At 59.2% G+C, this 392-nt stretch overlaps 1 protein-coding gene across 1 annotated transcript in view; it reads left to right on the top strand.

Annotated features, from left to right (window-relative positions):
• The first annotated feature begins 25 nt into the window (after positions 1-25).
• The window catches only part of CDK2AP1 (cyclin dependent kinase 2 associated protein 1), a 15963-nt gene continuing 15596 nt past the window's right edge, over positions 26-392 (top strand). Inside the window, exon 1 of the mRNA XM_009643125.2 lies at positions 26-259. Coding sequence (XP_009641420.1) covers positions 52-259 — 208 coding nt within the window. The 5' untranslated portion in view covers positions 26-51. The remainder of the gene's footprint in view (positions 260-392) is intronic.

The following is a 392-nucleotide window of genomic DNA, read 5'->3' as shown; positions in this document are numbered from 1 at the left end:
TGCCTCGTTTCCCCCAAAGTTTTTGGATCCGCGTCTCCTCATGATGTATGGATGATATATTGCATTGTGGGTGTCAATATAACTGACGGCCATATTTGCCGGTGCTGCTACTGCTGTAAACAACCCAAAGTGTCTGGGAGACACGGAAACGCTTCACTGAATTTCAGGACGCTTCTCCTCCTCCCGCTGGCCATGTCTCTGGGAATGTCTTACAAGCCCAACTTGAACGCCCACATCCCCGGGACTCCCCTCAACCCGGGTAAGTCCGCGGCGGCAACTGGGTGGCAAGTTTGGGAGGCGTGCGGCGGGGCGCCGCGGTGCCGCACCGGCACCTGGGGGGAAGCCCCGGACTCGAGTTTTTGCCCAGTCCGGTATGGCGGGGCAGCGGCTCC

Source organism: Egretta garzetta, unplaced genomic scaffold (assembly GCF_000687185.1).
Source record: "Egretta garzetta isolate BGI_Z169 unplaced genomic scaffold, ASM68718v1 scaffold447, whole genome shotgun sequence".
NCBI classification, from domain to species: Eukaryota; Metazoa; Chordata; class Aves; order Pelecaniformes; family Ardeidae; genus Egretta; species Egretta garzetta.
The sequence above is the reverse complement of the archived record's forward strand: the minus strand, read 5'-3'. Positions and strand labels throughout refer to the sequence as shown.